A 17,264-nucleotide genomic window follows, 5' to 3' on the forward strand; every position below is an offset into this window, starting at 1 on the left:
TTTTATTCTCTAAAAATTTTTGATAATTATTTCTGTTAGTTTGATTGATTCTTCTTTTATTTTAAAAATGACTAATTTATCTTATAATAATATTTTTTAGACTTAATTATCTTATAATAAAATATATTAAAAAATAATTTTGTCCAATACATACTAATTATTTGATTTAAAGTGACAAAAAGACTAATCTATTTAACAAAAATAATTTTTAAAACATAAAAATTTGTTAAAAACAAAAGCATATAATATTACACATAACACAAATGTCTAAAATTGAAGAAACTTAAGCAAATATTGCTACTCATCAGAATAAATTCCTAATAATTTATGAAATCAATACTTAAAAAGTTTATTTTAGCTTTGAGTTTTCTAAAATTCCACTAGATGTTCTACTTGGTTTTCGATGCTTTATGATTCAAGCTTGAATTAGTGTTGGCAATACAATTAGTATTAAGAGAATAAGATCTCTCTTTCTCAATAGTTGCTTTGTTCGAAGACAAATTAAAATATAGTTTTCATAAGCTTTTTAAATTGAACAAAAATGAAAAAAAACCCAAGATGAATTTCTTCTGACAAAATTATTTAAATCTTAAAAAATCATTAAGAATTTTCAAATTATCTTCTATTCTAACCTAACCTAACTCCAATTCTAATAGTCCACCATCACCACCATCTCAATTTTCCTTCAAACGTTCAACTTCCACTCAAGCACCTGCCGTATTGATTCAGATTTGCATTGAGTTGGAAAAATATTTGAATTTCACAAAAACCGCGTCGAAACTCATGTGTCTCTGTTTTGAGCCCTCAAACTCGGTAAAGAAAATGGGAAGCACCGCCAATGAGGTTATAAGCAAGTATCTGAACAAAGTCAAGAAGCTCTGGAAGAATTGAAGCAAAATTGAGATGGTAGAATTAGAGTTAAAGCTAGGTTCAGATATAAAGTAATTTGGATAGGTGGATACTACAATAAAGACTTTATAATTATTTTTATGTGAAAATATTTTTTTTTTGACTTTTGGACGATGGATTGAATGGTTATATTTTAATATTTATAAAAGTGTTATCTTTGTTTAAAGTGTGACTAAATAAATAAGTCACATTTTTAAACAAAGCATTTTTATGAAAAAATGATTTTACTATCTTTATTTGCCATTTGAATATTCTATATGATATTTTAAAATTTATATAGTTTTATCAAAAAAAATAATTTTTTATGGGTATAAAATTAGATTTTTAATTTTTAGAAGACTAAACCACAAAAAATAACCATAAAAGATTGATTCGCTGACAAAAATAACCATAAAAGATCATAACTCCTCATATGCCTACAAATGATTAGATCTGTTTGACAAAAATAATCACGTACACAAGTCATACTCTCATAGCTTTGATTTCACCTTTAATCTTCTTCTCAACCTTCATGACCGCATGTTAATATTCCTCTCCTTATGGTCTATTGGAGCAATCGTTTATTGGCTATTTTTGACAAAATGAGCTAATCAATTATGAACGTATGAGGTGTTATGATCTTTTATAGTTATTTTGGTCAGCAAATTAATCTTTTATGATTACTTTTGGTGGTTTAGTCTTTTTAGAATAAATTTATACGTTCTAAATATTTGTGAATAAAAGTAATAATTTATCCTAAACATTTTGATTGGAACTTTCCATCGCTCACTTTTTGTATTTATCATTTACGAGTACTAATTTTTTTTGTTAATGATCAAATTTACTCCTGAAAGATGGGTAATTTTTTGAAATTATATCTGAAAAATTATATCAATTAATTAGTCTTTTAAAAATTATAAAATAATTATTTTTGTCTTTCCATTATTTTATTGATAATTTTTGTCAACTATTAATATTTATAAAATATTAACTGCAATATACACAATACTTAACCTGTTTAATTGAACGTAACTAAATATATTTATCAAAATCTATTAATTTAGTCACCCTTTTCAGTTATATAAATTCTAATAATTTCAATATAATTTAGTGACTAAATTGATAGATTTTTATAAATATATTTGTTTAGTATCCAATTGAACATATTAGGTATAATAATGTATGTTGTCAATTAATATTTTATATCATGCATCATTGAAGAAAATTGTTAATAAAATCACAAAAAAATAAAAATAATTAATTTATAATCTTTAAAAACCTAATTTAATTGATAAAAAATTTTAAAAATGAATTTAAAAAACTGCTCATCCTTCCAAAAATTAATTTGACCATGAACGATATATGATGAGCCTCAATTATATATAAAAACATACCTTTTATAAACAATAGTAGCTATATATTCCTAAAGGCTCGTCCCAATCAAAAAATTGAATTACATACAATTGTTATTACCCTTAAAAATCAGTTTATAATTTATTGAGGTTTTCGTATTATTTATATAAATGAATGAATTTTTTAATAAATTTATCTTTTTAAAAATTAATTTTCAATACCAAATATCATAAATAATTTGTGTGTTTTAAAAAATTAGTTACTCATATAAAATATATATTAAAATATAAAATATATATAAAAAATAAATTAAATAATATATATATTGATATATTTATATATAAATATATAATAATTAATTTAATGACTAATTTTTTATGTGCTATAATTTTTTTTTAATTCCATTAAAACTATTGAAAGAAAATTTTCATATTATTTGAAAGCTAAGATTTTAGTTCTTTCATCTGTGAAGAATAAAGATACATACGTTCCACTTTATATATGATCAAAATATCTTTCTTTCTTTTTATTTATTCTTGCTAGTTATTACCATTACACTTGCATTTTATTTCAAATCGATGTTAATATCAATTTTTTTTCTTAAACCAATATTTATATTTTTTATTTAGTATTTCTAATGTATGTGCAATATTTCAATATATTGTATAAGTTCTCAAAATTAATTATTATTATTGTTATTATATAATATAATAAAGAAGTTAATGACCATTATTATTACTACTCCAAATTCATCCTATTCACGAGGCAATCAAGCTTTATAAAATATAAAATATTCCAAAACAACTCTGTGCTACAATGAGAATATTCTTGTTTTCTTTACTTTGGTAATTTACAACTCTTAATAAAAGGAAGAGACACAAACTAATTACGCAGGAATTCAAATATCTCAGTTATAAAAGCTGGCATGCATGGTCTATCCTAGTTATATGCATATGCTATGCAGCCGTAAAAAGTGAAAAATAGATTAAATAAAACCTTACAAAAATGACGTAAAAAAAATGTGAAACAGCACTAGTAGTATTGATGATTGGAGCAATTATTTTTGCTACCATTGCTGATTCCCATGAAATTATTCCAAAATGGCATTCGACTATGATGGTAATAGATATATGTAAAACACGCAATTCAAATTATCCTGCAGAGTTCGAAAAATGTGATCAATGCAAGTATTATCAAGGCCGTCTTTGTTAATTACCTACCTTGTTAACGGTAAGTAACTAAGTTATTATAAATCTATCTGAATTTTTGTAAGTTTTTATTCGTGTTTGTTATAGTTGACAGTGTAATTAAGGCGGTCAAGTAGTTCACAAATATACATAAATAGCCTTATAAATTCGGTATACTCGATTCGTAAACTTGTACGAGTTTGTTTTTTAGAAAGTGTTATGCTAGGTAATCAATGTTTTTTTAAATAACATGAACAACTACCAATAAAATAAAAACACACTACACTTCTAAATTATCTACCTAAATCTTAATATTAGAATAATCATCCGCACACATAATAAAATGAACATCCGATATATCTATTGTTCACATTGTTTACCAATGTTATTGATTACCTATACTTTTCTTTTTAGAAAACGATAAAAGTAAGAACTCCTCTAGGTAACCAACACTCAATTCGCCAACTATTAGTTAACTTGTCATTAATTAGTAATTCTGATTTTTTAAATTATTATTAATTAGTAATTATTTAAATTTTTTTTTAAAATATAAAATTAATAAGTATTAATATATTGCAGTTATTTACAATTGACTAATTAGGAGTTGTTTAACTATATTTTTTCTAAAAACATATATAATTAATTATAACAAAATAAATTGATGATAAGATGAAATTATGTCCACTAACTCATTAGTAATATTCTAATTAAACAACTAAAAGACATCAAATACGAAAATACATATTAAAAAATAAAAAAATTTAATAAGTCATAATTATACGATGCTATGTACAAATTAAATATATTATAGGTCTAAATATTATACATTTAATTTTAAAAGCTTAATTAGAAGTATTTCTTATGAAATTACGTATTTTAATACTTAAGAGATTTTCAAATTGTTAAACTAGTAAACATGCGAGTTTATCTAACTTTGTGCAAACTTCTTTGAGTTTATTCATAATGGGTTAATACAATAATATATATGTGAATTGAATCAAGAATTTTAATTGATTCCTAACTGGCAGTGCAACATTGTTCATCGTATGAGTTCATGGCCTTTATACATTGAGCAAGTTCACTAAGCCACTATTAGTTGGTGGTGCAAGATTATTTCTTGCATGGGGTCTAACCTTCGATTTAATAAAATTGTTAAACTAGTCTTAATTTGGGAAGCAAGATTGTTAGTCACACGAATTCATGCTTTAGAATGAACAAAATTACTTGTCATGTCTTAGTCATAGGAAATTATTGCTAATTAATTTGAGTAATACCCAAATCAATATTTAAGGAAATTTTTATTATTAGACACTACAATGTGCGAACACAGATATAGAATATGATATGCATAAATTTTAAATTCTTATAAGATATGGGATATGGTATATACATATAAAATATTTTTTATATATATTAACACTTTTTTTGTTGATTATATTGATAACTAGTAGCTCTTAGTATAGGAAACATTTTAAGTGCATCGGGGAGCATTGGTGTTCCAATTGTTTTAACCGTTGATTTTAATTAATATATATTATATATATTTTTTATAATTCAGATCAACGGTTAAAACAACTGGAACACCGATACTCCCGTGCACTTGAAATGTACCCTTAGTATATATATGGAGCCATGGAGGGGACGTGAACTAAACATGTATAAAAGTTAGTGAGGGGCATGGGTACAAAATGTGTAATATTTTCACTTGCCATATTGATAATTGGAGTGGCTATTCTCTATTCAATCGTTGTGGATGAACTTGATCATGATATTATTATTCCTCTACAACCTTGGACTCCATCTTATTATATTATTGCATCTACGCCTAAGCTTTCAAGGTGTATCGAAGATTGCAAGAGATGCTATGTTGAGCATTCTTTCTTGTTCTCAAGATGCTATGCAAATTGCCGTATCAAGCATGGCTAGTACTTCTGCCTTTTTTATTTCTTAAGTTGGTATTTCTGCCTTTTTATTTTTATTTTTATTTTTTAGTTTTGTAATTTGTTGCCTTCTTCTCATATATAGTCTCTTCTTATGCTTCATTCTTCTTGTTTTGTTGAGGAATTTCATATTTCAACCTGGTATGACCTTCAAAGTTGCTTATGTAATCTCTTTTATTTGGATGAATCATATCTATCTTTGAAAAAAAAATAATGCATATGAAGAATTAATTTAGAGTAAAATCCGAATTATTTATAAAAAATTAAAAATTTTAATATTTTATTGCTACTCTTTAATAAATTTTTATTTTTTAAAAGTCTTTGACGATTATTTTTTTAAATTTATTGGTATCTCTGACATTTTAAGGATGAGTAATTTGTCTTATAATAATATTTTTTGAATTTAATTGTCTCATAATAAAATTTATTACAAAATAATTTTGTTCAATACATATATTAAGAATTTGATTTAAAGCAACGAAAAAGTAAGCTAATTTATTTAACAGAAGTAATTTTTAAAAAATATTTAGAGAATAAAAATTTATTAAGAACAAAATTGTATAATAATATTATACACAACACAAAATGTCTAAAATTGAAGAAACTTAAGCAAATCTTGATGCTCAGAAGAAATCCCTAATAATTTAAGAAATCAATACTTAAAAAGTTTATTTTAGCTGAGTTTTCCAAAACTCCACTAGATATATATTATACTTGGTTTTTTATGCTTTATGAGATTCAAGCTTGAATTATTATACAATTAGTATTAAGAGAATAAGATCTCTCTTTCTCAATAGTTGTGTTCGAATACAAACTATAGCTTTTATAAGCTTTTTCAATTGATATTTAAACTAATCCCCCAACAAAAATGGAAAAATATTTCAGCACTTTGATTGGAGTAGGACGGTATTCCCATCACTCATTTTTAGTATTTTAATGTTATCGGTTACTATTTTTGCTTGGAGGCCACTCAAATAAAGACGCTTAAAACGTCTTTTTTTAAAGATGTTTTTATATTGTGTTTTAATTGGTTTTTATATAATTTATTCGGTATTTCTCATCACATATTATTAAATTCTTTAAAATATTTTCTTTCCAAAAATAATAAAAAATATTTAATTTAGACTAAAATAAAAAAGATAATAAATTAACTATTAGATTTTTTTAAAAGATTATTTACATAAAAAAATATATCACATTCATCAATATATATATATATAAAACAAGCTCTTAAAATTTTTATAAATAAAAAAATAATTAATTTATATTCGTACAATATATAAAATAATTACTATATTATTATTATATTATATATTAAGATTCACTAATTAAAATTTTTTTTATTTTTAATATAAGCATTAGAAATAAATAAAATTTTTATAAGTAAATGTAGTGTAACAAAATATATATAATATTAATTAGTTCTTAAAAAATTCTAAAAAAATAGTTTCTTTCATTTTAGTAAAATAACTATTTATTAAAGTAGACAAATTAATTATTTTCTTCTCATATACAGTTTTTTTAAGACATAAAAGTAATTAATTAGGACATTGGTTAAGATAATTAAAGTCACTATTTCATTAAATTTTTAATTTAAAGAAAAATCATAGTTAATTTTGGTATAGAAATTTCGAATTTGAAAACATTGATAAAAATTATGTTGAATTTTGATTTATTTGATTCTCATTTAAATTAATCACTACATAAGTTAAAGTTCTGTTTTGAAGTTATATTCGAGCTTTAATCTGATTTTTAAAGTTTCAATTTACCTAGTTTGATTTTTTAACTTAGGTATCCGTGACTCATATTAGGGTTTTAAGTGTTTAGTTAAAAAAAATAAGGTAAAAAATTTCAATTGTCACATCAAACAGTCGCTAGAATGTATAATGTAACAGTCGTTAGTCCATCTCAGCATGTCGTTAACGATTTTGTGAGACAGTGACAAAAATAAGATTAGGAACCAATGTGAGTCATAACTATTAAGTTGGGAGACTAAATTGAGTAAATCAAAATTTTTGAAATTAGATTGAAACATAGTTGTTAGAACCGAACCAGTGATCGAACCAGTCAAGCTACTAGTTCACTAGTTTATTGGTTCAACCGATAAATCACTGGTTGAACCGATAAAATCGGTCTCACGTAAATATAAAATATAAAATAGTTAAAAACTTAAAATTAAAATTTAAAATACATATCTTCATTAACATTTTATGAAGAATCAAGTCTCAACTTCTAAAAATAACTAATATAAAAAAATCATAAAAATTTTAATACTACAATAGTATCTTATTTTGACACAATAAAAAAATAATTAATTCACAAAGCCTATCATCTAACTATAATATCAGTAGATTTTAACACTAACATCAAAACAAATAACCTTAATCACAATACTAGCAATAAAATAGATCAAGTAAATTAATAAATTTTTAGTGAAATTTATATTTATATTAATAATGGTATATAATTAAAATATAAATTAATTTTAAAAATAGAAAAAACAAAAATTAAATTAATTAGATATTTATGTATACTATATAATTAGTATTTGTCAAATATAATACTTAGAAGTGCAATGGCTAAGTGGCAAGTAGAGGTTGCTTTTGCTCCAAGGTTCTTGGTTTGAGATCTTGTGGAGACATTTTAAAAATTTTTTCAAGCAAACTAGTTCGATTAGACCGATTTGCACCGATTCTTACCGGTTTATACCGGTTTTATTCCTTAAACGGTCCAAGGAGTAAACTGAACCGAACTAGGATTTGGTTCTAGTCCGATTCACTAGTTTTCCGGTCGAACCAGCCGATCCAGTTCGGTTTTTACAACTATGGATTCAAATACGAACATAATTTCAGAGACCAACAAGTATTATCTCTTTGTTGACAATTAAGTTGTTTTAATGGTAATTAAGATCTAATAATGGTTTATAATAAAAGAAGCATTCTTTTGCAATAATGAATCTATAGTAGTAGTTAAGGGTGTTCATAGATTAGATCATATCCATATAAATCCACAGTATTTATCCGTATCTGATCTGTAATTTGAGAATATGATCTGATCTGTAAGATGATCGGATTGGATCGAATCGGATCCACACTCTAATCAGATAGAAGTAAATATGTTTACAAAAGTAAACAAAAAAAATTATATATATATATATATAATATAATATAATAATAATAATAATAATAATATGATAATTATTTTATATATCACACAAATATAAACGTTTTTTTTTCTATGATCTTAAGAAAGGTTTTGTAAGTCCCTAACCTTGTTATCGATTGTTGTAGTGTTAGTCCTCATATTATCAATTTGATTCATATATAATTCGGATGATAAATTATTTGGTGACGTGCTTCCTTTTTTACTGTGATATACTTGATTATTATTATTATTATTATTATTATTATTATTATTATTATTATTATTATTATTATGTACATTAAAAAATAACAGGCCAAATTATTGCCATAATATAATAGAAGTATGGAAGTTTATTATTCTTCTCTAATGGAGGAAACAAAATTCTTTTTAACAGTTTATTTAACGTTTAGTAGAATAAAAATAAATTTTATTAGAATAAATTTTAGTACGATTTTAATATTTTTATTCATCATAAAATATTTATAGAATTACTCGTAGATAAATTTTGGAAAAAAGAAAAAAAACATGATTTTTAATTTTATTTTAAATAAACTTTATTTTTAATTTTAAAATAAATTTTAATTTTATTTTTTAATAATATTAATTTTTTACCGTATATAATTATTCAATTATTTTTTAATCATATATAAATAAATTACTCTTAATAAGACTTTTTTGTGTTATTCAATTATCTTTTTTAAAAAATAATTAAGTATTAAAATAATTAAACTTTTCACAACAAAAATAATAAAAAAAATTATGAACGAAAAAAATTAACTATCCTGATAATTTTTTGTATTTTTATTCATATTTTAATTATAAACATAAATAAAATTTAATTATATTATTTATGAAATGTGACTATAGATGTAGATAAAATTTAGTTATATTACTTATATATAGTTTCATTGTATTGTATTACTTATAAAGTTAGATTATAATTATGACAATAGAATTGTTCTTGTATTTTTATATGTGTGACTAATTGGTGGTGTTAAAATATCACTCTTAATTATAAATAAGGTTTATAATTTAAAAAATCAAAGACTCAATTAAAAAGATACGAAGAAAATGATGTTAAAATAATATTCTAACTCTTTAAAATAAAAATATTATGTTCTTGTATGGATACCTGGAGGGAGAGCTCAGTCTCTGGGAGCCGACGCCGAGTTATTATTTCCGGTGCCGACCTCTAAGCCTTGTGACAATCCGAGCTTTACTCCAAGAGGATGTCCAATCGCGTAGAGCTTTGAGCAAGAAACAGGGGGGAGTGTACCTGCAAAGGCACTCCAAATCTTAAGTCAGTATTGAAAATTCAATGTGTCTTTAGGATAGGAGATCATACCTTTTTATAGGTGAAAATGTATCAGTCTATTATGATTCTGCTTTATTACTTGTATTAAAGAGCAATAAATAAGGTGAAAGGTTAGGTCAGACGTTTCACTTTTATAAATCAGTCCGTTAAGCTGAGTTGTAACGTAAGTGGCTGATTTAATGATTGAATTGCCGATTTAATGCCTGTAGTGCCAAACTATAACACCATCTTTCTGGATCATAATGTGAATAATGCCGAGTTATGAGTGATAATGCCGATTTATGATGTTAGATTTGTAATGGCCGGATCACAGCCCCCAAACTTGGCCTGAGAAAGTGTTTTAATGAAGCAGGTTGAGCTTTTAATGAAGCATAAATAAGTCATTTGAGCTGGTGTATAAGTCGGTTGTTGGATAGTTCGGCGGGTGGTTATGCTTTGTAGCCCCCAGTTCAATCTGCTTTGTTAAACAGTTTTTAATGCTAAGCAGTGTTATAATTAGGAGAGAGAAAAATTGAATGCGTGGTGCAGGTGGTGCGTGTTCCCAATGCTTTGTGATGGCTTTTGATATGACTGATTGGGTTGGTTTCGAGAACCGTTTTTAGTGGGAAGTTAATAGTTTTTTGGAGTCCATGGAGTTTTTGTGTTTGGTTCAAGGTTTGTATGTGTATCAATTGCATTAGAAAAAAAGAATGAGCAAAAGAGGTACGCTTTTCTTCTCTTCATCTCTGTAACTTCCATTCTTCCTCTTCGTGTTATTTTTCAAATGGGTTTCGAGAAAGAGAAGGAAGAAAAAGTTGATTGGTCATATGATTGGGTGGGTGATGATGTGAGGAAGCGATGCTCACTGTTCTTGGATGAAGAATCTGTGAAGGAGATAGATAAGAGTAAAATAGCGAGGGGTGGTTCTGGTGTCTTATTTGAGCTGCGTCCTTGTGTTCCTAGCGATCGTGTTTTTCATAGGAAGGAAGGGTTTGGGTTTTTCTATATGTATAGCTGTGTGTTGGAGGAATTGAAGGTGCGGTTGCCGTTTAGTGAGTTTGAGTGTCAGGTCTTGAGGCAACTTAACTGTGCTCCCTCGCAACTACATCCTAATGGATGGGCATTTTTGCGAGGTTTTGAAATTTTGATGGATTTTTTGGAGGAGACTCCTTCTGTGGAGTTGTTCTTTTCTTTATTTCAAGCAAAAGGTGTCTGGAAAGGAGGGTGAGTTAATTTGAATAGCTCCCCAAGGTTTGCTATTTTTAAGCTGTATAAGTCGTCCTTTAAGGATTTTAAGGAGATGTATTTGAAGGTTACCAATGCTGAAGGGCAGTTTCCATTTTATGTTGATGAGCATTTAGGGGAGAGATTTCCACTTCGTGGTGTTCGGAGCCTCAGAATATTTTGGGGCCGGAAATCATTAGCTCAAGGAATGAATGTATCATTGAGTACTTGGTGGAGGTTATTGATCGAAAAGAGTTGTTGTCGGTGTTTGATTTGCTAAAATGGAAGGAAGATAGGAAGGCTGTGGTAGAGTATTTAGGTGAGTTTTGTTAACACTGTTGTGTTAATAGGTTTTGAACCATAGCTTTAATGTTTTTATTTTTTATGATTTTAGGTGGAAAGTATCCAGGGGTGTCAGCATCTACTCTGAGAGCCCGGGTCAAGAGCAAAAATGTTGATAAAGAGGGTTCTACTTCCAAAGTAGAGAAGGCTGTGGGTGTTGGTGAAGTTAATCAGCCGAAGCCAGGGAGAAGAAAAGTCATTGCAAGGAAAAGGAAGACAAGTGTTGTTGATTTATCGAAATGTTCCGAGGATGATGGGGTGAAGTTCCTATTGAGGAAATTCAAAGTTTTTTCAAAAGTCAGCAGAGATTGCATGATGTTACTGATCAGAGTGATGGATCGTCGTTGTGGGGGAAAGACTACCCCTATATGACTGTTTCCGATGATGTTTGTCAAAATTTGTCTGATGTATCGTTGGCTGAGGAAGTTGGTGATGTCGCCATAGATCAATATATGCAGGTATTTGTATTTTTGAGGTTGTTTCTGTTTTTTGATATATAGTTGGAAAGCTGAAGATAGTGTTCTTTATCTTTGTTTGTAGGTAATTGGTTTTAGGCTTGCCAGTTTGGGGCGTAGCCGAGAGAAGAAGTATCGGAAGGTTGCCGAGGTTAAACAAGATCCGAGTTTGAAGGAGGAGCTGGAGTTAAAGGGTAAGAAAGTTGCTGAATTGGAGGGCAAGTTATCAGAAATGGAGAAGGAGCTAAAGGGAATTAAGGAAAAATATTCGAAAGAGGTGGAAGATGTTAAGAAGAAAGAGGCCGATCTTTCTAGCATGAGTGCTAAAGTAATTGAAGTTACGGCAAAGTTGAGAGATGTTGAAAAGCATAGGGGAACTGAGATTCTTGATTCATTCGTGGAGGGTTTTGAGCGAGCTTGCCAGCAAGCTAAGTTTCTCGCTCCTGATGTTGATTTGTCCCAGATGGATCCGGGGAAGATTGTTCAAGATGGGGCCATGGTGGAAGATGATGGTGATGTTGAGGGAGAGGCTGAAAATGTTTGATAGGAATTTTGGTCTAGTTCTATTTTGTTTTTGTTTGAAAACTATGTTGCTTCTGTGTTGGGCTTTTGTGCTTGTAATTTATGTTTTGCTACTGTTTTTTGGAAAACAAACTTGGATGTTTCTGTTTACATGCTGTTTCTGCATGTTATGACTATAATATGATATTTTTGTTTGTATGATTTGTGGGTGTTTTTCTGGTGTTGTGACTGTGGCATTGAAGCCAAATGTTTTAGGTAAAATTTGTTGTAATGGTGAAATGCCATTAATTTGAATGAGAAATGTGATAGGAGGGCTGAGCAGGCCGAGTTCGGATGCCGATTCATAGGCATGATAATAACTGTGTTAGTGATCGGTCCTAATTTTGATTTAGATCGGCTATTTGTTTTGATTGAATGATCGGATTCTGATTAAGATCGGATTTTGTATGAAAGATCAGTTTCCGATTTAGGTCGGATATGTTGAATGATAGGAGTCCGAGTTAGATCGGATATTTGTTTGATTGTATGATCGGAGTCCGAGTTAGATCGGATATTTGTCTGATTTGAATGATCCGATTCCGAGTTATATCGAATATTTGTCTGATTGAATGATCGGAATCCGAGTTAGATCAGATATTTGTCTGATTGAATGATCAGAATCCGAGTTAGATCAGATATTTGTCTGATTGAATTCCCGTTTTAAGGTCGGCAATCAGATTCATTGATTGTATCCGAGTGATCGGGTTCCGTTTTAAGATCCGCAGTCAGATTGACTGATTGTGTCCAAGTGATCGGATTTTAGTAGATGATCGGTGTTGATAGTATCCGAATGGTCGGAATGATAGTATAGGTCGGCATTATATTTTTATAGATGAAGTGGAACTATGAAATGAAGAAAATAATGATTTGGTAAAATAAGAAATTTATTTATTGAAAAACCCTTGATTTCAAAAGGCCCAGGTAGGCTAGCCTCATTAAAACCTCTCCAAGCAAAACCCTTGTGGGAAAAATCTTGGTAGTAGGAAAAAGAATACTGGCCTATCCCTGGTATTAACTATAATATAACTTTAAGGAAGATACATTCCAAGTGTTAGGGAGATCTTTACCCTCTAGGGTTTGCAGTCGGTAGGCTCCATTGCCGATTACTTCTGTGACTCGGTAAGTGCCCTCCCAATTAGCTGCTAGTTTGCCATGTGATGATGGTTTCCTAGCTTGTTCTGTTTTCCTGAGCACAAGGTCATTTACACGGAAGGACCTTGGTGAGTTCTTTGGTTATATCTTCGGGTAATGTGTTGTTGGATGGCTAAATGTTTGACTGCTGTGGATGATCTGAGTTCTTCAATGAGGTCAAGCTCGGATTGCCGAGCTATGTCTTGTGTAGTTTGGTCAGCCAATGCAGTTCGTAGTGAGGATTGGGAGATCTCCACTGGAATCATTGCGTTTGAACCGTAGACTAAACGGAAAGGTGTCTCTTTTGTGGTTGAGTGAATTGTTGTGTTGTATCCCCACATGATCTCTGGGATGAGCTCGGCCTAAAGGCCTTTTGCATCATCCAGTTTCTTTCTTAGAGCATGTAGTATCACTTTATTTGCGGCTTCAGCTAACCCATTCGTTTGTGGGTGCTCTACTGATGAGAAGTGTTGTTTGATTTTCAAGTTCTGCAAGAAAGATGTGAATTTTTGATCGGCAAACTGGCGACCATTATCTGTGATAATGTGCCGGGGAATGCCGAATCAACAAATAATATATTTCCAAACAAAGGAAAGCATTTGTTGTGATGTAATCTTGGCTAGAGGTTGTGCCTCTATCCATTTGGAAAAATAATCAATTGCTACGACAAGAAATTTTAACTGACCTGCTGCTGTGGGGAAAGGGCCCAGTATATCTATGCCCCATTGGTGGAACGGCCAACTTATCTCGGAGCAGTGTAGGAGTTCGGCTGGGAGGTGTGTGATCGGACTGTGTTTCTGGCAGTTGTTACAGCTTTTAACCTTTGCTTGGCAATCCTGTCGTATTGTCGGCCAATATAATCCAGCTTTGAGGATTTTTGAAGACAGACTTCGGGCTCCGAGGTGTGTACCACAGATCCCTTTATGTGCCTCAGCAAGTGCGAGGTCGGCTTCTGTTCTGCAAAGACATTTAAGTAATGGACGAGAGAATCCTCGTCTATATAAGGAATTATTATAAATTGTAAAAAAGGAGGCTTGTCGGCAGAAGTGTCGAGTATTTTCGACGTCGCCTGGAAAAATCCCTGTCTGGAGATACTGTATGTATGGATATCTCCAATCTACTTCCTATGTTACACTTAAGATTTGTGTTAGTTCAATGCTTGGCTTGGGCAGTGCTGACTGATAAAGTGATGACCCATTAGGTTGAGTGCTGGCGAGCTTAGACAGAATGTCAGCTCGGCCATTACTCTCCCTTGGTATGTGCTGTATTTCATATTTAGAAAACTTTGAAAGTAAATTTTGTACGATATCTAGGTATTTAGAAAGCAGAGGGTCCTTTACTTGGTATAAGTTGTTTACCTGCTGGACGATGAGTAAGGAGTCACAATATACCTTAAGTTCGGTGATGTTTAGGTCGGCAGCGAGTCTGAGGCCAGCAATTAGCGCTTCATACTCACTTTGATTGTTGCTTGCTTTAAAGGAAAAATTGAGGGAATGTTCGATGACGTTGCCGTGGCTATCATTAACAATGATACCTGCTCCACACCCTTGTGGGTTCGAGGACCCATCAACGTATAAAGACCATTCGATGGAGTCTTCAGTTGTACATGGTACCGAGAATTCGGCGATAAAGTCGGCTAAAAACTGGGATTTGATGGATGCTCGGCCTTCGTACTTGACATCAAATTCTGATAGCTCCACCGACCATTTGACTAGTCGGCCAGCCAGCTCAGGTTTTTGAAGGACTTGCCGCAAAGGATGATCTGTCCGGAAATGGATTTCATGGCTCTGAAAATATGGTCGGAGTCTTCTGGCTGAGAAGACAAGGGCTAGGGCAAGTTTCTCAATGCTCAGATATCGAAGCTCGGCATTCTGTAATGTTTTGCTAGTAAAATAGATCGGGAACTGTTTCTTTTCCCTTTCTGCAACAAGAGCGGAGCTTATAGCCCAGTTAGTGACTGATAAATATAAGAATAATGGCTCCCCTTGTAAGGGGGTTTTTAAAATTTGTGGTTTTGAAAGAGTTTCTTTGATGCTTGTGAATGCTTGTTCACAGTCATCAGTCCATTGGAAAGCCTTTTTCTTTTTTAAAGTTTGGAAAAAACATAAAGATTTAGAAGCTAGGCAATGTAAGAATCTAGAAAGTGCAGTAAGTCTCCCTGCTAACCGCTGGACTTCCTTGATGGTGTGTGGACTTGTCATGTCTAAAATAGCTCGGCATTTTTCTGGATTTCCCTCAATACCTCGGCTAGTGAGCATGAAGCCGAGGAATTTACCGCTCTGAACCCCAAATGCGCACTTTTCGGGATTTAATCGGATGTTGTATTTTCTTAACTGTCCGAAGATTTCTGTGAGGTCATCAAGGTGATTATTGCCGATCTTTGTCTTGGCGACCATATCATCGACATAGACCTCAATGTTCCTGCCGATTTGTTTGGCGAAGACTTTGTCCATTAGACGTTGATACGTCGCACCTGCATTCTTAAGGCCAAATGGCATGACTTTATAACAATAGTTTCCATATTCAGTAATAAAGGCTGTCTTATTTTGATCGGATGGATGCATTTGGATCTGGTTATAACCAAAATATGCATCCATAAAGCTAAGTTTTTCAAAACCAGAGGCATTATCAACTAAGCAATCAATGGATGGCAAATGGTAGGAATCTTTGGGGCATGCTTTGTTGAGATCGGTGAAATCAACACACATGCGCCATTTACCGTTATGTTTTTTAACCATGACGACGTTTGCCAGCCATGTTGTGAATCTGATTTCTCGGATGAAGCCCGCGTTGATGAGCTTCTTGGTTTCTTCTAGGGAAGCTTGTTTTCGGTCATGGCCAAGATTTCTCTTTTTCTGTGCTACAAGTCGGACAGATGGGTCTAATGCCAACTTGTGTGATATGATGGATGGATCGATGCCAGGCATATCAGCTGGGGTCCAAGCAAACAGGTCGGCATTTTGCTGCAAGAATGCTCGGAATGAAGATTTTTCTTCTGGGGATAATGTTAAGCCGACGTATGTGAATTTGTCCATGCTTTCTGTGAAATAGATTTTATGCAGGTCTTCTGTTGGAGTTGGCCATTCCAGTGTTCCTGCTATGGGATCAAGGTCGGCCAGCATTTGTTGGTCGTTCATGTTGCCAATGTTGTGAACATGGGCTTTTGTGTTTCGGTTAGGTCTTTTAAGACTATTGTTGTAGCATTCCCTGGCTTCTCGGGCATCACTGTGAATGGTTGCAATTGTGTTATCCTGCAAAGGGAACTTAACACAAAGATGAATTGTAGATAATATAGCGCCGAACTTATTTAAGAAAGGTTGGCCAAGTATTAAATTGTAAGGACTGAAGCAATCAACAACTAAGTATTGAATGTCTAAAGTTTTTGACGAGGAAAACTCACCGAGTGTGGTTTGTAACCACACAGAGCCCATGACCGGGACTCGCTCACCTGAGAAACCTACCAGGTCTCCAGTCGAAGGTTGGAGGATGTTGCTGCTTAATTTCATCTTCTGGAACGTGGAGTAAAATAGGACATCGACACTGCTCCCAGGGTCCAGCAACACCTTTTTTACTAGGAGATCTCCGAGTTACAGGGAGATGACGACTGGGTCATCGAGATTTGCTGTACTGTTGTTATGATCGGCTGCCTGAAATGTTATCTGTGGGGAGTGTGGTAGTGTCTGCTGTTGAATTTGATCGGCATTGATGGAAAGCATAGCTCGGTAAGATCTCTTTCTTGCCGAGC

General features: G+C 31.1%; 1 protein-coding gene across 1 annotated transcript; it reads right to left on the reverse strand.

Moving 5' to 3' along the window:
- Window positions 1–14,643: 14,643 nt before the first annotated feature.
- LOC140176003 (uncharacterized) lies at window positions 14,644–17,025 on the reverse strand. Its single transcript, XM_072205845.1, has 3 exons — window positions 16,239–17,025; window positions 14,878–16,151; window positions 14,644–14,781 (listed from the first exon to the last, which is right to left on the reverse strand). Exons 1-3 carry the CDS (start codon window positions 17,023–17,025, stop codon window positions 14,644–14,646), a joined length of 2,199 nt encoding a protein of 732 aa, XP_072061946.1.
- Window positions 17,026–17,264: the final 239 nt, after the last annotated feature.

The sequence above is a fragment of the Arachis hypogaea genome, chromosome 11 (assembly GCF_003086295.3).
Source record: "Arachis hypogaea cultivar Tifrunner chromosome 11, arahy.Tifrunner.gnm2.J5K5, whole genome shotgun sequence".
Classification (NCBI taxonomy): Eukaryota; Viridiplantae; Streptophyta; class Magnoliopsida; order Fabales; family Fabaceae; genus Arachis; species Arachis hypogaea.